Raw genomic sequence first — 21,304 nt, 5'->3', positions numbered from 1 at the left:
CTGGAAAAAGTGTTTACATTGTTGTAATGACTTCCCCACTGAGACATCACTATGGACAGTCACATTTAATTACCCACATGCACCAGGGTGTTAAAACAGCAGAAGTAAATGATGGCATGGCAGAAAGCGTTTGTGTTGAATATGACAGAGAAGATGGAAGAGAGATAAAAAAAAAAACACACATTCTAACAGTGAAATCTGAACCTGATAGACCACAACAGTACACCTCAACACACTGTCCCAGTAATGATATTGACTAACAACCAGAGTTGTCTTAAAGCATAATAAGTCACTGAAGAATAGAGACTTTAACAAGTCATCTCATCATATGCTCATGAGGGTTGTCCCTAGTCAGTAAAAAGTAGCTGTTTTAACGTCAAAGTGGGCATTTCCAAACTGGGGAGTAGCCCGGATGACAAATATTTATGATTAAATCTAAAAAAAAGTGAAACCAAAGTTTGTCTGATCCCAGACTCTTGTTTCTCTGTTGGAGAAGCTGCAGAGCCTCAAGTAAGACAAGTCTGCTTGACAAAGCCTTATTGTTTAGTCAACTATTGAAGCTGCTCAGTGTTGTTTGTGGACTTTAAGCAGATGAAAGTTTTCTTAATGCTATTCTTATTAAGAAAGAGAGCATTGCTGTCCTGAAGGCGGGGAGAGGCTCGACTCTGCAGCTCGATGCTGTCGGTGGAGTTCAAAGCCGGAGTGTGTGAGTCTGTTTCCCATTAGAGGCTTGTCACTCTCCTCACGTCATTGACAACACAGAGAAAAGAGGAAAAACAGTCCATCTGGGATCCATTTACCTTCATTATTCTGCCTGGGGACTTTGGAGACCTCCCTCCCTCCCTTTTGTACACACACACACACACACACACATACACACACATATACAAACACATACTGCTGTCATGACTGCGTGCAGATGGACAACATGAGCTCATAGACAAAAATGAGGACAGAGATAAAACACACCAACACATTCCAGCATGAGTATATACATACAAATACACAACACAAAGACAAAAACAACAGAATGTTGATGATGAATTTTCATGCACATACAAATGCAAACACACAAGCGGAAATAATTTTACTTTGTCCTCTTTTCATAATGCTGTATGTTGTATGTTGGGGGTGTCTTACCTAATGATTCATTAAATAAAGTCAATAAAGCAGACTTAAACTTTATCATATTCACGTGGATATGAAGCAGAGCACGCACACACTCCTCACTCATCCCCACACATAACCGCAAAAACCAACCGCACCTCCCCTGTAGACCCATTAAAGCTGCCACGCTCCCCCCAGAGAATGTAACTACAGACAAACTAATGGAAAGATGGAGGCAGGGAGGGAGGGTGGAGAAGAGAAGGGGACGCTTATTAAAGATCAATCAAAGGAGGAGAGGAAGAGGGAGAATGTGTGTGTGGGGTGATGGGGCTTGGGCTGGGGGTGATGGAAAAGAAGGGGGGTGAGAATGAAGGATAAGGTGAAAATGCAACAAAGCTCCCCCTCTGAAGTTGAAGCACTCACAAACTTAAACCCATAAAATGTATTCCATTAAATTGCTTTTACATTTAGTTTTTCACCCACAGACCGTTCAGCATTTGCAAACTTTATTCATTTACAGGGGAGGTGGATGGCGTGTAAGTGGTGGGTGGGAAGTGGGGGCCTTTTAGATTTCGACTCCATATGAAAGGAATAATGCTCTTTATGAGTTGTTAAGGCAACAGGCCTCCCCATTAGGGCCTAAAATGAGATTATGTGGACCTATGGTAAAATAATGATAATTATTATTAGCTAGGTCCACCTTTGTTGCATGTCATCTCACCTCTCTCACTAACACATTTCCTGTCATATGTCTCACTCTCTACCAGTCAACTAAAGGCTCAAAGTGCCCGCCAAAGACATGACTTGTCATTAATTCTGAATTCTTCTCCAGTATAAAAAGGCACCACATTGCACTGGTAAGAAGTGTGAGTTTACACTGCAATTCAAGTTTCACCTGGAGTCTGTGATCCAAACTTAAATCACATCCTAAGGTCCTGAGATGAGTATTGTTTTCTGTAACTGAGCAAACAATTATCTGAACTGTTTTGATGTGGTGAACTCTCGCCATCTGAAGCTCCAAGCAGATTGAACTTCTATTAGGTCCAGATCTGAATACTAAGCCATACGATTGTCATTATGTAATAATAATGATAATTTGAATCAGTTTGTCATTCCCATTGAACTTGAAGGAGCATGTCCCTTCAATTCTTCCTAGATTTGATCACTTTGGAGACTGGTTAAACTCTATGTTGTCATTAAATACTTTTCATAACAGATTCTGTTTTAAATTTGAAAAAAAAAAATCAAACTCTGGAAGGCACAAAAGTCCCTCTCAGTATAACAAAAACTTCACAACATCCAAAACATTAGGGAGGTCACTCACCATGAAAACAGAACACTGAAGCCAGCATTACCTAGTTCATTGTGCTCATAATTTTCTGTTCTGCTGTTAAGGAACAAACAGGGTGGGGCAAATTCAAACCTAAATTATGAGCAAATGAATCTGAAAACACGATATAATGAATTCAAAGCTGCATTAAATGCTTTCCTTCCTCCAGACTAATAAAAACACTGGGTGCATGACATTATCTTACAATGATTGTAAATGACTTTGTGTATTATTGGAGGTACACAGTAATGACAGGAACTAAATGCACTGAAGCAGATGTTTACTGAGGGTGCTGCCCTATTTTGTCATTACACTCTTATGATTATGGCCCACCAACCATACATGTTTCAACACATGTGTTGTTGGACAAGAACTGTATATAAACACATGTATGCTTGTGTGCATGTGTGCAGTTTCCCCCTTTATGTCTGCGAGTTTGTCACTGTGCCCCTTTTCCAGTAACCATGCGGTTGCCACAGTTTTCCTTGGTGTTGGATGCACCAGACAACCAGAAGGCCCACACTACTGAAACTTTATTGGTGCCAACCACCCACCGATGACAATTATCCAACCCACGAGCAGGAAGTAACCGTCGACATTCTGTCAAACATAAGACCTGGAGAGCATTTACTGTAAAGCATCAAAAGTTATTGGAAACAGAGAGCGCCAGACACATGCTCTCCAAATGACAGGGATTATTAATTACGTCAGAGGCGATGTGAAGCCTCTGATCAGCTTAAGTGTGTTTGTTGTGGTTCAGTGTGAAGGAAGTGAGAGAAAGTGTCTGATTACAACTCCACCAGAGTTCCTGATCCTGATCAACAAAAACTGGAGTAGTGGTGGCAGCAAAACAGTGGACACAATTTATTTAGACTTTTTTTTGATGTTAGCTCACATCCAAGACATGAATTAAAAACAGCTATTGTTACCACATTTAGAACATGCTAAAACAAACACCAAACACATCAAAAATGTGACTGATGAATGCAGTTCCATCCATTATGAGAAAGAACTGCAGATCGCGTGACCCCACATAAGATATAATGGCATTATAATTCTATCTAATCATTGTATTGTAGTGTTTAAAAAGAGCAGTAGTTGGTTCTACCTAAATGCAGCGAGGTACTCGGCATCTCCCATGGGTGGGTCCAGTCCTCCCGTCCACGCCACATTCACATTGAAGCCCTCACCTGCTCCAGAGCCGACCTAAAACCAAAAATTCATTTAGAATGATCTCATTCATGTTGCACTATCACTCAGTAAAGATATGCAGTTTCACTGTCATATGTCAGGCTCTGACACGTCACCCACCTCAGCTGGCGACCCACTGCCAGGGAAGAAGTTCCCGTCATCATAGCGATGAAGTGAGATGTAGAGAATGCTGGGGTCGCTGTAGAAAATTTCCTGGGTCCCGTTACCGTGGTGAACATCCTAGCAACAGGATGGGGGTAGATATAAGAATACTATATGTGCAGTGGTGTAACCACAGGATTTAAATTCACTTCTGAGTATCATAGATGTGCTTTGAGTACATTCATGAGTATTTTCATCTATATAAACAACAGCAGTGAAAATACCAGCATGAGGCCAGAGTTGACAAGCTGTCTCTTACCCAGTCAACAATGAGGATCTTGCTGACGCTGAGCTTGTGTTGGAGTTGCTTGGCAGCTATGGCCACTGAATTGAAGTAACAGAAACCCCTGTAGAGACAGCCAGAGTGGATATAAGTTAAATTACAGTTTAGAATAACATTATAACTTTGGCTCATTTCTTTGACACCATTCTTTTTTTGAATTGAGTTCTGGTTGTGTGTAGTGTGTGTGTGGCTTGTTTTCATGTTGCACTCACTATTCTTCATAAAAGTATCTGTTAATGTATATGTCAAAAATGGAAAACCATACAGTCGTACTTGACTGTGCTCAGGATAAATGAGAAGATGAGTAGAACAAGCATCAGTAAAAAAAGAAAAACTACATACACACACAAAAAAAAACACAAAAAAGTATTAATCTTCCTTATTTTGTACCTTTGTCTCTCTGTCACTTCATAAATATCCCCCACAAAGCTGCTGACAGTGCAGCAAGAACAGGAAAACTGACTGTGGTCAGGCTGAGCATGTGACACGCACGCACGCACACACACACACACACACACACACACACACACACACACACACACACACACACACACACACACACTTACATTGGATTGGAGGGGTCTGCGTGGTGCCCTGGCGGTCTGACCACAGCAAAGCCGTTCTGTGTAGAGAAATGTGTTATTAATTAGTGTGTCACTGGATATGAAGCACTTCTGGTGTAAAATCTCACAGTTTTTAATAATGTAAGGAATTGTTTTGGCACACAAATAAAGAATATTACCCAGCACCAAAACTCACGACAGTATGGGAAAAAGTTATTACTTAATTGTTTGACAGGTCTCTTGACACACTAAATCGAAGATCAGTGTTTCCTGATGATTTTAAAGGTTTGTTCACATCAGTACTGCTTGCAATGACAACAGGCTTCAATTATGATCAGTTGAGAAATGCAAAATAATTGTTGTTTATAAGTCACAATGTTTAATTAGGATATATTTGCATTTTATAGAGAAAAGTTTTAGACTTATTATGGCTTTAAATCCAGTATAAATCTTTCAGTCACATGAAATATGTTCTCTGTCTTATGCCTTCATATGTGACATAGCATTCAGCATTCATATGTGCCTTTTTCACGGAAGATATTTTGACATGTCATAAAATTAAAGATTAAATTAAAGAATTCAGTTTAGCTGTTTTGGTTTCAGGGTCCTGGAATTGCACTTGCTGTCACACTGTCATAGCTTACTGGCACACTCAAACACAATGGAGTCATCATTAATGTTATTAACAACACCTGTGCTTTTCCTAATATGTCAAGTCAAAATGTCTGCTGTGAGAAAGGTCTATTCTATAAATTCAATATATTCTGAACTATACTTCTTTATCACCCCCTGTGAGTAAAACTCAAAGCATGAAGTCAAACATTTCATGAAGACAGAAGATCAAATGTACAAGTTCTAACAATGTAAAGATGTATTAGTTTATACGTGCTCTCCCTACAATATGTTAAGCCAAAACAAAGCTTTGCTGAAGCAGAGTGGTTGTACTGTGGTTGCTGTGTAGTGTAGTGGTTGTATACTACTGTACCACTGCTGTGTATAGACGGAGCCTCAGGGTTGTGTTTATTGTTTTTCATTTTCATTCTCTGCCTGCCTGCCCTGTTTTACACAACCTTTTTTTTTGTAGGGTATAACTGTTTGGATTGTGGTTGCCAGCAATGAATACTTTTTGCCAATTGTATACTTACAGAATATTTAACCCTCAGAGACCCGTGGGGGTGTCTGCGATCTCAGCTGACATTACTGTTTTTCAGAGGCTGTAACAAATGATATCAACCCATAAAACTGCTGCAACAACTGATGAGCTGTAATTGAGCCGGGGAATGACCATCATATACTTCCATCATAATGTTCTAAGCCCTTTGAATAGGCACCTAACCAAAACACAATGTTTACTACAGATTTATGACTAGAAAAACTTGACACACAGTGCTGAGCTGCACCTCAAATTAATCTTCAGGTTCCCAGCTTTCAGATGATGTACACCATTTCTATGTGACATATACTGTTACCTGCTATTTCCCCCTAAAGATCCCCTGTCGCCCCCCTAAAAAACACAAAAACGGCTCTATGGTCGGTCTCTAAGGGTTAACCACTATAAATAAAAAAAGAAACAAATTATGTTTATCCCAGACCCATCATTGTGAGGAGGAAAAGGAACATTTAGGCCATGATGTGACAGGAAAGCTCTTCTCTGAAACCCATTGGACTTTGAAGTGGGTTGGTCGCTCCTTAAAGCAGGGTGAGGCATGCTCCTTTTCCGGATGTATGTGGAAGTTCATGTTTCTCTCTGATCCTGTTAGTTGACATACATGAACAAAAGGCTGCCAGTGGTGGATAAAAACTCCCAAATTACCTCACAATAACTTTGTGTTCCAAAAGTTGTTTTTGGTCCGTGATCCAGTGACTGAAAAACACTTTGTGTGCAGGAGTATAACGGTAAATCTGTAATTTTTATATCTGCCAAACCATCTGCTTTTTCCACCGTCTGACATAGTAAATGTCCATTTAGTCTACATGTGTTTTTCATGATTAAAACAATATCATAACCGTTTAAATTTGTATTGCATCGTGGCATTCCTTGCCTCCACTTCATCCATTCATCATCACTTATATACTCTCTGTACAGTCATATACAAGTATGTGGCGAGGTTTGACATAAATGTTTTTGAGAGCATTTAATCAGAAAACCAAGTTTTAATTTGAATTTGATGAATTTTCTGCATCACTCCAACACCCGCTGAAGGCAATGCAAGGTGAGTGACTCAAACAAGAAATTGCTACAGAAATGTAATGAAGTCTTGGATGTAAGGCAACAAATTTTTTCCACAACCAATCAGACAGATTGACAGAATCACTTCTGGGTTTCTCACCTTTAGTTCACCCTTGGCCACTCTGACGGCCAGCTCAACGACGCTGCCTGCTGCCATGCGTGACGCTGTGGAGGTGTGCGATTCATTCCAGATGGTGTCATTATCAACCTGCCAATCAACAGACAAATGATTAAGCCCACTAAATGACAGAATAAAAAAAATCTTATCCATATGTGTGGACCTATTTATAATACCTGCTGTTGAATGAATCCTGACTATGTCTAAAATCCCTTTGAATCGATGAAAGAAAACTTTCTCTAAGAAATGAATGACACAATGTACAACTGTGACTTAAAACGTATGCTTTACTCCCCTGTTTCGAGGCCAGAGCCATATTTGCTGGTAATTTTCTTTTCCGTTCAGTTTTTTCTCTTCTCTGTTTGTTCACAAACTGGCATTACTGTCCATCTGGCTTGGACAGTGAAATCCAAGGCATTTCTTTTATCCCTGGTCATGGACATGTTGTTCTCATTAGTCTGACTTGCCATGGTTCGACACGGACTGTCAGGCAAACGTTAGTACTGAGCCAAGCCAACTCTCTTTTCCTCTTTAATATCCTGTCTTTCTTTCTGTCTTTCTTTCTTGTAATTTTCTTTGCTTGTCTTTGCTGCTTTTATTTGAAACAATATTGTCTTTCATCAACGCAGTGATTATGTTATATCGTATAGCTTTCATTAAGACCTCTGGAGAATTATGATCTAAAATAGAGTTGTTTGTGCGTGTGTGTCTTTTCTCTTACCCCTACACCCCCGCATGGTAACATCACAAACATCCTTTGAGAGAGGATTCCTGAGGAAACAGAAACATGATCATACATATTTATAAATTCATTCAATTAAAGATTTCAGGTTGTTATTCTTTTCAAAATATTTTTTTTTTATGATAACACAGCTAATAAAAAGAAAAGGCATAAGCTGGCCTGACATGAGTATTTATGGCAGAAAATTGTATTGATGATGATGTATCCAGTATGCTATGCACCATTACATGTTTGCAATTTCTTTTTAACTTAATTAACAAGCTCAAAAATATTATAATTGAAAAGCAAATGTTCATGATATAGTTTGAGCTCTGAATTGGACATCTGGAACACTGGTTTTAGTGGTCGTGATCATATTTGCTCTGCAGAGAAAACATCTTTCATGTTCACTATTAGTTTATTTGAATTTGTCTTGAAACTACATTCTACAAACTACATAAATTTGAATTTACAAATCTATTAGTCTGAGGTGTAACATACCGGCCAGTTTGCGGTTGTCCAGTTTGAGTCTGTTGAGCGGGTTGGTGCCGTAGAGCAACACATGACGTTCTGTATGGACTGATTGTAGCTCCTCCAGAGTGGCTTTACGACCACGAATACTCTGTATGAACACAAAATTTTAATTCTAATTTCCCATCTCCAATACTAGATGCTGTAGAAAGAGACAATACACATCTGGAAGCCCAGAGGATCAAGAATTTGACGTATCACGTGGAGGCATATAGATAATGAATAATCTGTATTTAATGGTAGCAGAGCCTGCAGAGTCACTGCTCCGACAGAAACTCATTTACCTGTAAACTCAATCTTTCTATTTTAAGATCACACTTTTCTAGGTAGGATGACATGTGATTCAAATAGCCTTTATTAAAATTCAACTCACTTTCTACACAAATTAGCACATCCTCAACATTATTGATACCAGACTAACCTAATCAGTGTGTGTGCATGTTTCCTTTGTGTGTCTCATGTCATTACCTCACACTGCCCCCTCAGGCCTCTCTCCTGTAGTCGGGACCAGATGCTCTGTATCCTCCCAGCATGCTCTGGGTGACTGCTGTTGTCTCCACATGTGCACTGGTGCTTCAGCATCTGAGAATCATACACCAGCCCTGCACACACACACACAAAAGAATTGACCTCAGGTTCCAGTTGCATCAGGAGACTGACTTTTCTTTTTCACATCTTGTTCAATGTTGGTTTTATTGCCACGTCTTCCACTTTTTTAATTATGTTCAAAAACAATCAGAAAGACACGTTTATATGCTATATTAAGCTAGACAAAGACATTTAATCATTTGGGGTTTAAGGACATGGACAAGGAATCTACAGCACCTCTTGAACTTTCCCAGAAGAAGAGCGCAAGTCAGCCTGTGCTTGCAATTATAAAGGTTCAACCACTCACAGATACCATTAGTTAAGGCATAATTAAGATTACTTTGGTCTGCATTTTTAAGATCTCTACTAGGTGAAGAGTTTCCTTATGGTTTGACATTTACCTCTGCTGGTCAGTGCATCATGCTAGATGATGAGAATTAGTTTAATTATTTATACCTACTAATCATAATACTGTATGAGCGTGTCTGACTCACCAGTGGTGAAGCGTGGTTTGCTGCTGGTGTCCTGTCCCGTCAGACTGAGGGGTTTCTCAGGCAGAGTGAGAGATGTTGAAGCTGGGGATGACTGTGTACGTGACAGGGGGCGATGGACACCCAGACTGCTACCAACTCCGCCACTTCCTCCGCCACGTAACATGGGCACTGCCAGGGTCTCCATCTGTCGATGCAGCTGCTGTAGCTGCTTCTGCTGTTCCCATAGCAACGACTAAAGAAAGATGAAACGTAGTCAAGTATTAGATATAACTGGAGGTACACAGAATACAAAAGTTAGTAAGGGAAAGGCAGGTACAGAACAGAAACTGCAGAAAGATCTTATTCCAGAACCACAGAAAATATTGTTAGCTGGATGGTCTTCATTTCAAAAAATTGTTGACTATTCTAACTACTGTTTTCAGAAAAGTTTTATTTGGCCCTCTTATCTGACCTGTATCACCTAGAGTAATCTGAATCTTTTTTGACTCAAATTTTTTTTGGTGTATCATTTTTATTGACACATTATTCATAGCAACATATAAACCACACAAAAAATCAATACTCAAAACCAACTTAAACATACACACACACAACAGGGGAAAGGGATATAAGTAAGATATAAGTAAGAAAAGTTCATCTTAGCCACGTGTCAAGGACACAAAAGCACATAACAGTACAAATCGTCCATATGTGACTGTTAATTACAGCCCAACAAAAATAGGAGTATAAAAAAACAAAACAAAGAAAACAGAAAAAGACAAAAACCCAATTTATGTATACATATAAATACGGTCAAACTGAGTCCAGATATTGCAAAAAGGGACCCCATGATTATTCCCATTTAAGTTGGCCTTTTAAATTCTTTAATCGCAGTTTCTCCATTTGGATAATCAAAACAAGTTCATGCAACCAGTTTCTAAAGCATGTTTCTAAAGACTGGAAGACACAGTTGGCGTCTTCCAGTCTTTGAGAATAAGGTTTTTATTTTGCTAGTACTATGCCCATCAATAAAACTGTTTGAATGTGTGAAGGGAGAGTTTAAGAGTCCTCGGAGTATCCAAAGAGAGCCAAGTCCCTGTCAAGAGAGAGTCCTGTGGTAAACCCCAGAAAAAGAAAAAAATTCTTGACTAGAATGAATGAATTAGTGGACAGTCCCAAAATAACTGCAACAATGTACCATCATTCGATTTACACTTATCACAGATTAGAGACACAGAGGGATAAAATTAATGTAACATGACCTTAGAGTAATGAAAATGGTGAATCACTTTGAACTGAATTAACCTATGTCTGCTGTTTATTGAACAGCTATGAATATAAGAAAGTGCAGTCCTCCATATTTTATCAGGCAACACAGCATTGATTTCCCTCTCCCAAGCTCTCTTAATATAGTTGACAGACACAGAGTCCTTAGAAAAAACTAACAAATTTAATTATAGGCTTCTTACTCTCTGGCAAAAGAAAAGGAATCCCAAGAGTACGTCTCTCACAAGTGGACTCAAAATGGGGGAAGTTTTCCCTCACAAAATGCCTGAGTTGCATCTAATCTAAAAGATTAGAGTGAGGTAGATTGTACTTCAAGCTTAATTGACCAAAAGATGCAAACTTGTTGTCTAAATTGAAGTCCTTTATGCGCTTAAGCCCTTTCACACACCATGTAGCAAACATGTTATCCAGCAATGCTTGAGAAAAGGCGTGTTTGTGGCAAAATGGTATATATATGGAAATACTAGAGACTTTGTAAATATATTTAATTTGAGTAAGAATCTTCAGTGAATTTCTGACAACAAAATTGTGACTTACTGACTTAGTAGCAGATGCATGATTTGTAAAAAGTAAGGAGGACAGTGAGGCATATAGTTTTATTAAGGACATAATCTCTAATTTTAGCCACATGGGGGCAGAATTGAGTGACTAATGGTCTGGAGAACCCCACTGCCAGTATTAGCTGCCCAATAGTAATCTTTAAATACTGGAAGACCCAGACTTCAATCCAGAGTGGGCCTAAATAGATGTTTTTAGATAATCTGTGTTTTTACAACACCAAACAAATTGAAAAATGATTGACTCTAGCTTCTTAAAAAAGTCAGCTGAGATCAATTTCGAAGATTTTGAAAAAGATATAAAAACTTTGGTAGAGATACCATCTTAATGGCATTTACTCTGCCCATCATAGATAGAGGCAAAGTCCAGTATTCTATGCTACATTTTAGTTTATCAATGCCTTCTGACAAATCTAATTTAAGGATTTTTTGAGATTTTAAGTCATAAATATGTGATATAATCCTAAACAAATTTAACAGGGCAATCCTGTAAAACTGTATTTTCTCCAATAAAATAGATTCACTTTTAGCCCAATTTGTTTTATAACCAAAAATTTTACTGAATGATTTAATATATTGTAAAAGATGAGGAATAAGAACTTCAGGATTTATTAAGGTCACAAGTATATCATCTGCGTATTGTGAAACAAGACATTCTGATGTAGAAGCTGTAATATGCTTGATGAGGATGATGTCTTATCCTAATTGCCAAAGGTTCTAGTGCTATATTAAATAACAAAGGAGATGGGCAATCTCCCTGTCTCACTTCCCAATATAGACTAAATGGCTCTGATGAGATTTTATTTGTTATGTTAGAGAATTTAGAAGAGTGATAAAGAATTTCAATCCAGTCCAAAAAAATCTTACCAAATCCAAATGTCCTCAAAGTTTCAAATAAAAATGGCCATTCAATAGATTCAAAGGCTTTCTGGGCATCCAATGTCAAGACAGCTGTTTGAGTGTTTTTACCCCAGTCAGAATGCAATATATTTAACGAGTGACGCACATTAAAAAAGGAAAGCCAGCCTGGGATAAAGCCTGCTTGATCTGGGTGGATAAGTGTTGCTACATGTTTACTTAATCTAGTGGCCAATACTTTTGTTAAAATTTGTGATCAAAATTGAGCAAGGAAATGGGCCTATAATTGGCAGGATCCACGGGATGTTTTCCCTTTTTCAATAACAGACATGCATTTGCTTTGTAAAGAGAAGGTGGAAGTGTTTTTCTTGCAATTGAGTCATTAATCATTCTGAGTAAGAAAGGTGTTAAAAGCTCATGAAACGCTTGGTAGAACTCAGCTCCAAACCCATCTGGTCCAGGACATTTACCTGTGGGGAATAAATCAGCAACAGAAAACATTCTTTCCAGAGAATGCAGATTACTCTCATTTAGATGTGGCAAAGCAAAAGAACTAAAGAACTGACAGTAATCTTTCTCTGCTGCTGTGGAAGAAGAGGTATAAAGACCGGAGTAAAATTCTTTATAACAACCGTTAATATCTTGATGATCTGTAAGTATTTGTCCGGTTTTGGACTGTATTTTAAGGATAGCAGTCTTTGTCAGCTCACCTTTAAGTTGTCTTGATAATAATTTTTGAGGTTTGAGTTATATTCAGATTTAAATTTCAGAATCTTGTTATAGTCAGACTGTAGTAGAGATATCTTATGTATTTGTTCTCTATGAATAATAGCTTGTTCAATTTCTTTCAGTCTTTTAGATTTAGCTTTTTTCCTTGAGGTCTCATAAGAAATAAAAAATCCTCTCATAGTAACTTTAGTAAGTGTTTCCCAGAGAGTAGAGTCTGAAACTTCTCCACTGTCATTGATCTCAAAAAATTCTCGGAGACTTTTGTTCATGTACTCCTTAAAACCTGGTGATAATAGTAGTACGGGGTTAAATTTTACGTTATATTTTGGTTTGGGAAAGGAAGACTGTAGCTGCAGAGTGACGGGATTATGATCAAAGATCAATATACTGCGATTATGTGTGTTGCTAATATTGGAGACTGAACCGGCCTCCACTACAAAGCAGTCAATTCTAGTATATGACTGGTGCACATGAGAGTAAAATGAATATTCCTTTTTGTCAGGGTGTTATATTCTCCAAATATCTACCATATTTCTAGATTTAATCAGATTATGTTTGAACAGAATTAATTATTGGAAGAGATTTAGAGGATGATCTGATGACAAAGATAAGCCATTTCCCATCTCCAGCTAGTTCAGAATGCATTTCCCAGGAGCTTAGCTTTCTCACTAACATGCAGAGGCTACCTCTCACTCACTCTGGCCTAATCACACTGGCCAGTGAGATTCAGAATGGATCATATTGCCGAACAGTTAGTGAAAATTTTTCTTAAAGAGTAATAGCTCAGCTTACATGCTCCCTGTCATCATAACAACAGACTGACATAACCGCTTTGATGTAATGAGTAGATGTCAAACCACACCAGCATGCAACGAGAACTAGAATGATGTGTGGATATGTTAGGCTGCCATCTACAGGACTGTTGAATGAAGAACAGTCACATGGTTTTCTTCCATCTATCTACCTGCTCTCTGTGTGTTTGTATCTCATGTGTTAAAGTGTATTATATTTTCCAACCTGGTTGAGTATGAGTGCATGTTGCAGGTTGATTTGCTCTTCGTGACTCTTGGATGCTGTTGGCTCCGCCTCCCTCAGAGACTCTGCCCTCCCTCTGCTCTGATAGGCCGGCTCTGAAGGCGATGTCCCACCACCATCCTCTGAGTCCATATCCTCAGAGGGGATCTGATGCAGTCTGGGCTTCTCACTGGACTTGGACATTAGCTGCACATGTACACATACACATACTTGGTATAAACAAGTTGGTAAAAATATGCATTCAGACAAATATACAAGTGTGTTTGCGTTTAAACATTCACATGAAGACATGATAAATACAAACAAACACTGAAATGGTCAATTAAACCTTTTGTACTAGAATTCGGTTCAGTTACTTCACAATTTAAACTTTATCAAACCATGCTGAAGTGGAATTAAGTGGATTAAATGGACTTAGATGAGGGGAGTATGGTGATTAGTCTTGTCTGAGTGTTCTCTGTGTTCAATTATTCAAACTGTTGTGTCCACAACCAAGATTGCAGCTGTGAGATTGTCATGGCTCTCAATCTGAAGGACTGCTACAAAATTCTCTTCATACCAGCAAGTAATTTCACAATCACTCGTTATCTTCTAAAAGTCTTATACGAGCAAATAACATTAATTAATTTGCTGCCAAGGTTGTCTCCTGTGTTGAGTCACTTCCACAGTAAGTAATTTCAAAGGTTATAACACTTTTACCATGACGGTAGCTTGAAGAGTTTACAGCCTGCAGCTTTCAGTCTGACCTGATGCAAGTGTAGAATATGGTGGTGATAACGAGAGTCCACTATTTCACTTGCAGACCCAGTAAGTTCAAGTTCAAAAGTCCATGAGAAGAATGCATTTGCTGATCATTTTAATGAATACAAATCAGAGTGAGTGCATTCACTTCCTCATACCTTGCCCAGATGTGTCTGCTGTTTGAGCCTCTCTAGTAGTTGTGTGTTGTGCTGTTGTTGGAGGAAATGTGCGTGAAGGGTGCGGGGGTTCTGAGGGAGGGGCTCCGAGCGTGTTCTGCTCAGGGGCTTGTGAGGGTGAGAGCCTCCTGGAGACAGGTGGTCTAACTGAGGGGCAAACTGCAGTGGGACGGAGTCGAGGCCTGGAACTGGTGAGAGACAGAGAGATAGAGGGGCAGAAAAAAATAGTTAACATGAGAAGAAACAGACAAACTTCTCAAACACACGATTGTTACTAAAGTGTCAACTTTGACCCTACTGGCTTCAAAACTATTTTAATTTGAATTCTTTGACCTTGTAACAGATAAGAATGTTAATGTCCTTTACTGCATTTTTTAAAACATACTACTTTGTCAAAATGTGTATGTGACCACCATTGAGGTTTACTTGCAAAAAAGAAGAAAATATGATTATTCTAAATGGAGCCACTGGGTGGTACTCTAACATTTTAGACTGAAATTAAAAGACCTACATAAAACCACTGCTTCCCCAATGGCTTCAAATTAATACATGTATTTGTGTCCATACAAGGCTGCGTGATTACATATTGAATGTGTGAGTTAAGAGCTTTGTGTATTTGTTCATGTGCATACAATCCTAGACTGAAATGTTAAAATAAAATGACTAATTCCTCATCAGCATTTCAACATCTCTAATTGTGGCACTTTTGTCCTCACATATGTGCACATTGTCCTGAGTGCGTATATGTATGTACATGTTTATATATGTGCGTGTGTCTCACCAGTGAGTAGTGGAGTGTGTACCAGTCCAGAAGGCTCCAGGATGATAACAGGAAGGTGAGGGTTCAGCTGCCCAGCCTGATCCTCTCTGCTCAGGGGGAGGAAGACCGGTGAGCCCCCGGCTGTAACCATGGGCACCTGGCCAACCTTCAGAGAGGACAGCTCTCCATCAGCCTGCACAATGATAGTGAAACAGCCTTATAGTTACTGTGCAGCCAACATGCCATCTGAACTTTTAAAAGGTCAACATAAAATAAAACAAGATATAACTAATCATAGTACATTTACTGAAGTAAACTAAATAACATGTCCAGGTGATGATCTTAATAATTCTGTTCAAGAAGCCGGTTAAATTTCACTATACAGTACTTCAAAACTCACAAGTATCAGTGTCATAGTGAGACAGCATTCTAAGAGCACAGTGCTGCCTTTATTTGATCTATTTCCTGTTTAAAACTGAGTAGTGGGGAGGAGAGATTTCATTAATTTAATTTCATTGAGGTTTCCATGTCATGGAATGTTATGTGACTTTTTTGGTTAACTTTAACCCTGTATATACTATACAGTCACTGCACTTTAATTCACTTAATCTCGTCTTGAGTCTATAAATCTAATATAATAAAAATATGTTCTATTAATATTTTCTAAAAGTGTGTCTTAAATGAAGCAGAATATTATATCATTAGATGATCTGATCCCACTGCCATTTTTTTCACGTTTTAGTAGGGAACACACATGATGTAAGAGTTGTTCTTGCAGTTCGGTGCTTACCCTGGCGTTGGCCGGTAGCCCCAGCGTGATGGTGGGCAAAGTGGAGGGACTCTGGATGGTGAAATTAGCTAGAGTGCCATCTCTGAGCAGCAGCTTCTGTGCCTGGAAATGCCAAAACATTATTAAACATTATCCAGAAATAACATATAATATTACTCATAACATAACATATAAACATTCATATTAAAATCTGAATTTAATTGTGTTAATAACAACACATCTTTCAAACCTGGACTCATAAAAACAGCTGTTTTTGCCATTACAACACAAGAGAGATAAGAGAAATCCCATTTAACATTTAAGACCAGTCTTGGTTATGTATCCCATGATTAAAACCTCTCCCTGATCTCTGCTTTGCTACAGATACACACATTTTCTCTGCTAAATGTTTAGTTTTTACAAATTGTAAAATCTACAATTTAAAAAAAAGAATCGACAGTGATCTAAGATAATGTAATCTACTTAAAGCTGAGCTGTTGTGACATTGGGGAATCATGAGTCAGACATCCACAGCAGGTGTGACAGAGGTTCCTTTGTTCTGACTTTCAGTGATTAAATGAATTATGTATAAACAGCTGACACACACTCAGTGCCCCCATGCTCTTGTGTTGTTGTGTTAAACATGTCATTACTCGGCGTCTTAGCACAGTTCATGTACATGAAACAACAACTCATCTTAACAAACCATGTGCTTACTTATTTAAAATGCTTGTGTTTTTCCATCTTTAAGACAAAACAGCCTTACTGGATGGGCATAAAGAAAGTATCTACCATCTTCAGGCTTTTGTCTTTTTATCAATCTAAATGTTTCCATTTCCATCCAACTTCATTTAAACATCAAGCTTTTTTTTAAAAACTATTTAGCATTTTTCTATTTTTCTATCAAATGAGATAGATACACAAGATTTGGTGTAAAAAAACATGTTTTATCTTAAGGTGAGATTGTTTTAGTCAGTTTTACTTCATAAAATATTCTGAAAGGGCTCAACAATAAAATACATACATTGTTCATCTATGTGTGATTGTATGTGTGTTTGCTAACCTCATGTGAGAGGCCACCTGCAGATGGCAGCAGCCCATTCTCACTGGGCAGACTGTCATTAGGGGAACTACAGCCAGAGACTGGAGTACTACTGCTGCTGGGGGACGAGTCTGGTGAGACAGACAGAGACGGAGAGAGAGAGAGAGAGAGAGAGAGAGAGGGAGAGAGCTAGTTTAGTATATGATAATGCATCTTGATAATATTTTTATTACATTACGTTTTTTTACATCACAGAATTGTGTTTTTAAAATAATTTTGACATTGATATTATCTCATCAAATAACAATAAGGCATTATCGCTGCTGTTCATTTTCTTGAATTTTTGTCTGTGTGTGTGTGTGTGTGTGTGCGTGTGTGTGTGCGTGTTTGGTTACCCAGTGTGTCAGGTACTCGGTGTTTGATTGTGGGCGGGGCACTCTCTTTGCGGGTGAGCGGGCTCTTGCGGGTGTTTAGATGTTTCTTCAGTTTGTGTTTCACCTTCAGATTGGGCTCGGACGCTGACAAATGAAAGCAACATGAGGAAGGTTACCTAATGTGATTATGTGCAAATATTTTACTACATTGATACATTTGAGATGGTCATAAGACAGCAATTCAACTCATTTCCTGTTCATGAAATCTTCACTATTTACCAAACACTAGAAGTGAAGAAGGTCAAAAGATCAAGAATTGGGTAATAAGCTACTGTACGTGTGATTGCCAATATGCAATGATGGTGGTAAATCAGCAAAGACCCAAAATGGTGTACCAAAAGATTTCAGAAGTGGGTATGAAAGATACAGGCAACCATGATAAATAGGAGTTTAAAGGTTGAATACAATTTAATTAATTTAATTAAATTAAACAGAATTTTGTTTATCAAGCCTTTTGAGTTGAAGGATGTGAATACTTCAGTCGCTGGCTCTGGATAAAGTCAAAGTTTTAAGGGTTGATGTCAGATGTTTTACCTGCCCTGCGTAGTGGCGTCCCCTCTGAGCCCTCAGAAGAAGGCTGTGATGGAGACGAGACCAGATTCTGGGAGGAAACACTGGGGTCTGGGCCCAGCTTTCTGGGAAAACATAACAAACAAATACAAAGAGACACACAACCATGAGGGTAAACAATCATTCCACATATGGTAGAGGTTCATTCAAAATTCTCATTTTAGAGCTGAAAAAGTATTAAGTTATTTCAATATTTACTGATATACTGTATGGTACATTCAAACATACGCTCATGTTGCCTATCTTGTGTTTCGATATTTTCCTTTTTGCTCTGTTTGTGTGTGTATGTATGCATTTTGTGTCACCTATATGCTACAGGTGTCGCAGTCAGAGTGTTGGAGCTTGTCCTTTCCAGCGCTGCCTGTTTTTGCTTCTTCAGGATCACCTCCTGAAGTTTCTGTTTCACCAGGGAACTGGCCACCGCACCTGTCAATCAATCACACAAACAACCCATCAAAAACATAGAAAAGCAAGGAAAAGCCAGGCCAAGAGGACAGTGGGTTAGTGTGCACAACCAACCTTGCATATTTTTGCAAATCATAATTATTGACTAATAGTAAAATCTATGACAAAGACAACTGGAACAATACTGTGAGGAGTTTTAGAAAATGCATGTATGCATGGTTAAGAGGAAGCATGCATGTGTGTGTGATGCATTGGTAAGGTCACTCGCTTTGTCTGTGACTATGTTCTCTACTATTTGCGTGTATGAGTGTGTGTGTCTGTAAATGTGTGCACACAGAGGTGACAGGAGGTGCTAGGAGTGCTCAAGTCAATATTGACCCAGTGACCTGTGCCCAGACTCAAAGCTATATTTAACTCCACTGTTGTAGCTCCGCTTGTCAGGTTATATTTAGCTCCCATTTCAAAGCAAACAGCTCTAAAAGCGGAATAACACAGTTCAATAAAGAGGAATGATCTCACTCTGCTCATGATTAACACTCTGGGTCTTCAATTGTAAACTGAAACTTGTAGTAAGAGGGTAGTGTCATTGAAGTTATATATATATATATATATATATATATATATATATATATATATATATATATATATATACACACACACATATATATATATATATATACACACACACACATATATATATATATATATATAAAAATATGTATGTGTGTGTGGGACTCACTCTGTTGACTCTTGTCTTTGTGTTTTAGCTGCTGCAATTCCTGCTGTTTCTCATGGTGCTCCTGTTCCCGCCTCCTCTGCTCCATATTAAACTAGACACACGAACATATAAAAAACAAGAAAGAAAAATCATGTACAGTTTTTTTCAGGAAGCTAGCCGAAGTGTTTTTTTTTCAGACAGTGAATACTAAATTTAATCTTTCAAAAGGAGGATTATCAATAATGTAAGTTTTATATTCCCTACCCGGATGTGCTGGTGCAGTTGTTGTTGGGAGAAGGAGGTGCGGGGCTGAGGGGAGAATGGGCTGAGGAGTAACGGCGGGTGCAGCGGGGTGAGGAGCGCCGTGTCTGAACCAGGGCGCATACCCCGTTCTCCCACCCTGAGGTCCATGGGAAACAAGGCTGCACACGACACCGGCACTGCCACCGAGGAATCTGGGAGACAAAGATTGGGAGAGGAGAGAGCCGTCAATTCATCCCCACTAAGATCACTTGGTTTACACAATACTCTGTGGGTAACCCTACCTGGGAGACAGTAAGCTCATGTAAACAGAAGCAAATGTGACCAGTGTTTGGAGAAAACATAAAAAATATACACCAGAATTATGGTTCGCATTTGCAAAAGTCATAGCAAAACATTAACACCATCTTTAAACATTTTGAGAGAACTGACTTTATATAAACAAAGCTAAAAAAACGAACTAAAATATTGTTGTGGTATGGCTGTAGAAACACTTAAATGAGATGAAGTGAAATGTCTGACATGGTAGACTTACTGTATGTTCCAGTAGAGGATACTGTCACACAGTAAACTTTACTGAAACACTTCACTGTGCAAACTGCCCTACCCTAAACACCCTCTACATTATAATAACCTTCAATTATAGTTTTAGAATCAGTTGCAGAGAGCAAACACTTAGCTTTAGGCTTTTTTCAGGTAGCAATCACTACTAACCTAGAAAATGTATTATATTTAGCAAGATATATATATCTTTTTTTAGCAACACAATATGCAACTAGGCCCCTCCGGGCACTGCTATGTTAGCTATGAACAGTATGTCCTTGTTAAGCTAACCTTTGTTCCAGTAGCCTCTGACAGAAAATATATTTTCTTATATTAGTCTTTTTACAAAACTGAAACATGTTAGTGGGGTTTCTGTCCATATTCTAAGAAAAATCCCTATATACACCTCATCTTTAAAAACAAGTATCATTGTGTTAGCATTCAGCATCAACATATGAGTCCAGCTGTTGATACACAACCAGAGCCTATAGCAGGAACTGTAACATAGTTGGAAAAAGGCTAACAAAGTATTCAGTCTTTTGTTGAAAGTTGAAAGAAATGATGAGGTGTTGAACGTTTATTAGCCGATACAATAGTATATACCAATTTAGATTAGGTAGGAAAACCACAGTATAATTTTGGGGCTTAGAATAATGAGAGAAGATAATGGTTGCTGATGACCTATGCATAGCTAATCATTTGATATTATCTAAACACAAAATCACTTAGCTGTAACACTCAGAACACTACCAGTCCAAAGCTAGAAACAGTGCAGACATGAATCACCTTAAAACCGCCATGGTTAATATCTGTTATATTTTATCTGCCTATGTTGTGTGTATGACAAGCCCTCAGCACACACTCTTTGCATCTCTTAGAATTTGATAAGTGGTCTATCCCACACATGAAAGGCGTGACTGGAAGTCCCAACTTGCTGTGAAAAATGTGGTTCGGTAAAAAGGATGAATCAGGCTCTCCCTTCCTACTGCAACCACCCCGTACCCAGTGCAGGACACTCAACCCCAAACTGCACCAGCCGATATGATTAAAACACTGACAACTGATCAACAAAGTGTTGTTATATCTACTTTATATGTCTCTCTCTCTGTTAATATAGAATAA

At 38.6% G+C, this 21,304-nt stretch overlaps 1 protein-coding gene across 3 annotated transcripts in view; it reads right to left on the bottom strand.

Moving 5' to 3' along the window:
- hdac7a (histone deacetylase 7a) overlaps positions 1–21,304 on the bottom strand; it is a 61,305-nt gene that overhangs the window by 5,600 nt on the left and 34,401 nt on the right. For all 3 annotated transcript variants that reach the window (XM_044351275.1, XM_044351276.1, XM_044351277.1), the window contains 19 exons: positions 19,643–19,833; positions 19,400–19,490; positions 18,561–18,681; positions 18,220–18,320; positions 17,647–17,769; positions 17,273–17,382; positions 16,231–16,332; positions 15,462–15,633; positions 14,663–14,868; positions 13,746–13,949; positions 9,319–9,550; positions 8,705–8,838; positions 8,207–8,327; positions 7,706–7,755; positions 6,967–7,074; positions 4,640–4,695; positions 4,050–4,137; positions 3,749–3,868; positions 3,546–3,643 (listed from right to left, as the gene is read on the bottom strand). In XM_044351275.1, coding sequence (XP_044207210.1) covers positions 3,546–3,643; positions 3,749–3,868; positions 4,050–4,137; positions 4,640–4,695; positions 6,967–7,074; positions 7,706–7,755; positions 8,207–8,327; positions 8,705–8,838; positions 9,319–9,550; positions 13,746–13,949; positions 14,663–14,868; positions 15,462–15,633; positions 16,231–16,332; positions 17,273–17,382; positions 17,647–17,769; positions 18,220–18,320; positions 18,561–18,681; positions 19,400–19,490; positions 19,643–19,833 — 2,428 coding nt within the window. The remainder of the gene's footprint in view (positions 1–3,545; positions 3,644–3,748; positions 3,869–4,049; positions 4,138–4,639; positions 4,696–6,966; positions 7,075–7,705; positions 7,756–8,206; positions 8,328–8,704; positions 8,839–9,318; positions 9,551–13,745; positions 13,950–14,662; positions 14,869–15,461; positions 15,634–16,230; positions 16,333–17,272; positions 17,383–17,646; positions 17,770–18,219; positions 18,321–18,560; positions 18,682–19,399; positions 19,491–19,642; positions 19,834–21,304) is intronic.

The sequence above is a fragment of the Thunnus albacares genome, chromosome 5, assembly GCF_914725855.1.
Source record: "Thunnus albacares chromosome 5, fThuAlb1.1, whole genome shotgun sequence".
Classification (NCBI taxonomy): domain Eukaryota; kingdom Metazoa; phylum Chordata; class Actinopteri; order Scombriformes; family Scombridae; genus Thunnus; species Thunnus albacares.
This window is presented reverse-complemented; position numbering and strand designations above follow the sequence as displayed.